The sequence below is a fragment of the Salvelinus alpinus genome, chromosome 6, assembly GCF_045679555.1.
Source record: "Salvelinus alpinus chromosome 6, SLU_Salpinus.1, whole genome shotgun sequence".
In the NCBI taxonomy this organism is placed as follows: Eukaryota; Metazoa; Chordata; class Actinopteri; order Salmoniformes; family Salmonidae; genus Salvelinus; species Salvelinus alpinus.
Window position 1 is genome coordinate 91,388,690 of NC_092091.1, and position 5,000 is coordinate 91,393,689.

Genomic DNA, 5,000 nt, shown 5'->3' on the forward strand with positions numbered 1-5,000 from the left:
CACGGTAGTTATTGGGGTCAAATTTGTCTCCACTTTTGTGGATTGGGGTGATCAGTCCTTGGTTCCAAATATTGGGGAAGATGCCAGAGCTAAGGACGATGTTAAAGAGTTTTAGTATAGCCAATTGGAATTTGTTGTCTGTATATTTGATCATTTCATTAAGGATACCATCAACACCACAGGCCTTTTTGGGTTGGAGGGTTTTTATTTTGTCCTGTAACTCGTTCAAGGTAATTGGAGAATCCAGTGGGTTCTGGTAGTCTTTAATAGTTGATTCAAGGATTTGTATTTGATCATGTATATGTTTTTGCTCTTTATTCTTTGTTATAGAGCCAAAAAGATTGGAGAAGTGGTTTACCCATACATCTCCATTTTGGATAGATAATTCTTCGTGTTGTTGTTTGTTTAGTGTTTTCCAATTTTCCCAGAAGTGGTTAGAGTCTATGGATTCTTCAATTACCTTGAGCTGATTTCTGACGTGCTGTTCCTTCTTTTTCCGTAGTGTATTTCTGTATTGTTTTAGTGATTCACCATAGTGAAGGCGTAGACTCAGGTTTTCCGGGTCTCTATGTTTTTGGTTGGACAGGTTTCTCAATTTATTTCTTAGATTTTTGCATTCGTCATCAAACCATTTGTCATTGTTGTTCATTTTCTTCGGTTTTCTATTTGAGATTTTTAGGTTTGATAGGGAAGCTGAGAGGTCAAATATACTGTTAAGATTTTCTACTGCCAAGTTTACACCTTCACTATTGCAGTGGAACGTTTTACCCAGGAAGTTGTCTAAAAGGGATTGAATTTGCTGTTGTCTAATTGTTTTTTGGTAGATTTCCAAACTGCATTCCTTCCATCTATAGTATTTCTTAATGTTACTCAGTTCCTTTGGCTTTGATGCCTCGTGATTGAGTATTGCTCTGTTCAAGTAGACTGTGATTTTGCTGTGGTCTGATAGGGGTGTCAGTGGGCTGACTGTGAACGCTCTGAGAGACTCTGGGTTGAGGTCAGTGATAAAGTAGTCTACAGTGCTACTGCCAAGAGATGAGCTATAGGTGAACCTACCATAGGAGTCCCCTCGAAGCCTACCATTGACTATGGACATACCCAGCGTGCGACAGAGCTGCAGGAGTTGTGACCCGTTTTTGTTGGTTATGTTGTCATAGTTGTGCCTAGGGGGGCATATGGGGGAGGGAATGCTGTCACCTCCAGGTAGGTGTTTGTCCCCCTGTGTGCTGAGGGTGTCAGGTTCTTGTCCAGTTCTGGCATTTAGGTCGCCACAGACTAATACATGTCCCTGGGCCTGGAAATGATTGATTTCCTCATTCAGGATGGAGAAGCTGTCTTCATTAAAGTATGGGGATTCTAGTGGGGGGATATAGGTAGCACACAGGAGGACATTTTTCTCTGTTAAGATAATTTCCTTTTGAATTTCTAGCCAAATGTAAAATGTTCCTGTTTTGATTAGTTTAATGGAGTGAGTTAGGTCTGCTCTATACCAAATTAGCATTCCCCCTGAGTCCCTTCCCTGTTTCACACCTGGTAGTTTGGTGGATGGGACTACCAGTTCTCTGTAACCTAGAGGGCAACCAGTGGGTCCGTCTCCTCTGTACCAGGTTTCTTGCAGGATGACAATGTCTGCATTACCGATTTCTTTGGTGAAGTCCGGGTTCCTGCTCTTTAGGCCAAAGGCAGATGACCTCAGGCCTTGGATATTCCAGGATGATATAGTGAAGGCTTTTTGTTCCATAAAGTGTCCAATGTTGTTGGCCGTGTGGTTTGGCCTCAGGCCAGTAAGTGTGAGCAGAGCCTGCTGAGCATCTGGTACATGCCGTTGGCTTGGGCGAGTGTAAGAGTGGGGGTTGGGCCTGTTTGCCCGCTCACTACCTGGGCGTATGTGTGACTTCCATGTTGATGCCCTCTTTGCGGGGGTGGGGTGCATGGGGTGGGCAGGAGTGGCATAGGTCTGATCTGAGGGGGCCTAAATTGGGTGTGGGCATGGTTGATGTGGGGGGGGTGTGTAGGTCCAGGGGGGGGTCTTGGAGGGTGTCTCGCTGGTCTTGGTGGGGTGTCTATTGATCTGTTGCTCCTGTGTGAAGTGTTGGGGCTGCGTTTGAGAGCGATGTCCTTTAGAGTCCGGGCAAAGGTGGGCACTGCTGCCTTGTAGAGGTGGACCTGGTCATAGAGGCTGTTCAAGTCCAGGGTGGAGTGGTGGGCCAGAAAAACATTTGGTTTTGAGGCACAGTCACGGGAGATGCTTGCGTTTACCCGCTGTATTGTAGCAGGGTGGAAGTCTTTTCGTGGTAGCAGGGTGGAGATAACCACTTGTGCGTTGGGGAAAGTAGAAGAAGCTTTTTCGATCACTCCCTTCAGTGCTGTGGCCACCCTTTCCTGCTGTGCTCTCAGGTCGTTTGTGCCTGTGTGTATTATTATGTGGCTAGGTGAGCCTAGTTTGTCCTCAGACAGAAGGTCTAGGGCGCGCTGGGTGTTTGGACACCAGAGTTTAGACACACTGTGTTTGGGAAAAAGTTTTTTTTCTTCTATATATTTCCCATTTGAGTCCATAAGAAGGACAATCTGTGTCTTGTGTTTGTCCTCAGTGGGTGTGGGGGGGTTGTCAGGAGGGCTATCAGGGTGGCTGACAGGGGGGGTGCTCAGAGGGGGTGAGAGCTGCTGGGCTTGGGGTTTTACTTTTGTCTGTTCTGTTGTGATGTCGTTTCTATGGTCAGGGTCTGGTGTGGACTGTTCTGCTGTGGTGTCGAGACTTTTGTCGGGTGCTGAGGTGGGCTGTTCTGCTGGCGTCTCTGTGGGGATGGCCACCTCCCTAGTGGGTTGTTCTCTGTCACATGCCATCCCCCTCAACCTCTCCTCCAGCAGTCTGATCCTCTCCTCCATCCCCTTCTCCCTCTCCTCCTGTAGTCTGATCCTCTCCTCCATCCCCTTCTCCCTCTCCTCCTGTAGTCTGATCCTCTCCTCCATCCCCCTCTCCCTCTCCTCCTGTAGTCTGATCCTCTCCTCTAGTGCTCTGTTCTTCTCCTGCTCCTGCTCTTTCTCCTGTTGATGTTGTCTCACCACTGTCCATAGTGCAGATATGTCTTTCTCCACCTCCGGCTCTCCAGGTCTGGTTAAGGGGGTGTTGTTGTGCTGGACTGTTGTCTGGGTCTGTGCTGACTGGAGTGTGATCACCTGCTGTTCCAGCTCCACCTGCCTTACCTCCAGCTGGGTGAATTTATCCTTCATTTCAATGAGGGAGAAGTACTCTGTACTGGGAGGTTGACTGTCTGCTGAGGGTTGCTCGTCTGTGTGGTTATATGATGAAGACGTCTGGTCTGACCCGCTTGGGGTGGGGGTATCTTTATCAAGGGAGAGCTTCTCCTGCTGGGCTAATTCTTTGATTTGGTGAAAGTCCAGCTGAAACTGTTTGTGATTGCCCTGTACCATTACTGTTCCAGACTTATATAGATTTATATTAGCTGACTCAGAGTCCTCGTTGTCAAGTATCCTGAGTTTCCACCCCTCGTTAACCCCCCCTCTCTTAACAAAGGGGTAGTGTGCTAATATAGCACTGTGCCATGCCACTGGATGGTTTGTGTAGAAGATAAGGTTGCTGATGTTCCCATTTTTGTAATAGTCAGCAAAAAGTGTCTCTTGATTTTCCATAAGGAGCTTCATTTTGTGATCTTTTCTTGCCTTATCATTCTTTACAATGACAGGGTACTGTATTTTAATTACCTCTGAACAGCGGGAGGCAGCTTCTAAGGCCTCTCCATTTGGTTGGGGTAGACTATTCGACTCTCCTGCCATTGTTGGGCTAATGGGCTTTGACACCTCTCACTTGACACTTAAGTGCTAGATGAAGTTGTATCAAGCTTGGCAGAGTTATGTTACTATTCAGTCCTTATAAAGTAATGTCATGTATTATTCTTCTTGGCTTTTGGAAATAGAATATAGTTTCAGACTAAACATTACTCACTCAGTTCCAGGTTGGGTGGTGTTCTCAGGTTTCTGTTGTTTTCCAGAGAATTTGCTGTATAGAATAATTAATCCTTGGTATTTGTGAACTTTTCAGGTGATTCTGTAATTCCGTCCAAAATCAGGTTGTAGGTTTCGAGTTTTGATTTGAAGTGAGGGTTATGTTGTAGAGGGTAGCATCCTGTATGTGTTCCTGACAAAAAATCCAAGTTTATCTAACTCTAAATGTATATTTTTTAAAGAAAATGCTGAAAAATGCAGGAGCTCATCTGATCGTGACCTCTCTCTCCGTCTCTCTGTCTCTCTCTCTCTCTCCGTCTCTCTCTCTCTCTCTCTCCGTCTCTCTGTCTCTCTCTCTGTCTCTCCACCAACTAATGTATTACATGTTTCATCCCTCTGGCTCCACATGCTGTTGGACACTTTCTTGTCTGGAATAGGGATACTTATGCACGTGTTTGTGTGTGTGTGTGTGTGTGTGTGTGTGTGTGTGTGTGTGTGTGTGTGTGTGTGTGTGTGTGTGTGTGTGTGTGTGTGTGTGTGTGTGTGTGTGTGTGTGTGTGTGTGTGTGTGTGTGTGTGTGTGTGTGTGTGTGTGTGTGTGTGTGTGTGTGTGTGTGTGTGTGTGCGTGTATATGTGTATGTGTGTGTGTGTGTGTGTCTCAGGACGGCCTCACTCCTCTACACTGTGCAGCGCGGAGTGGACATGACCCCGCCATAGAACTGCTGCTGGAGAGAGGAGCACCCATACTGGCTAGGACCAAGGTACACACACACACACCAAATACACACCGCACACACTCACACACTCACACACACATACATACAGTATATACAAACAAACACACACACACACAAAACACATGTACACACACGTTATTTCACATGATTTTGTCATGTGATTATGACACTTTACGATGTGATTATGACGCTGTTATGGAGTCAGGAAGTAAACTGTTACCGAACGGAGTCACAGAAATCTAACAAAATTATATTCTCTCTCTCCACCCTCCCCTTCCCTCCCTTTGTCCCTCCCCTCTC

General features: G+C 46.3%; 1 protein-coding gene across 1 annotated transcript in view; it reads left to right on the forward strand.

The window, feature by feature from the left end:
- Positions 1-5,000, forward strand: part of LOC139579579 (ankyrin-3-like) — a 258,392-nt gene that overhangs the window by 102,079 nt on the left and 151,313 nt on the right. The window contains exon 11 of the mRNA XM_071408336.1: positions 4,626-4,724. Within this exon, the coding sequence (XP_071264437.1) occupies positions 4,626-4,724 (99 nt within the window). The remainder of the gene's footprint in view (positions 1-4,625; positions 4,725-5,000) is intronic.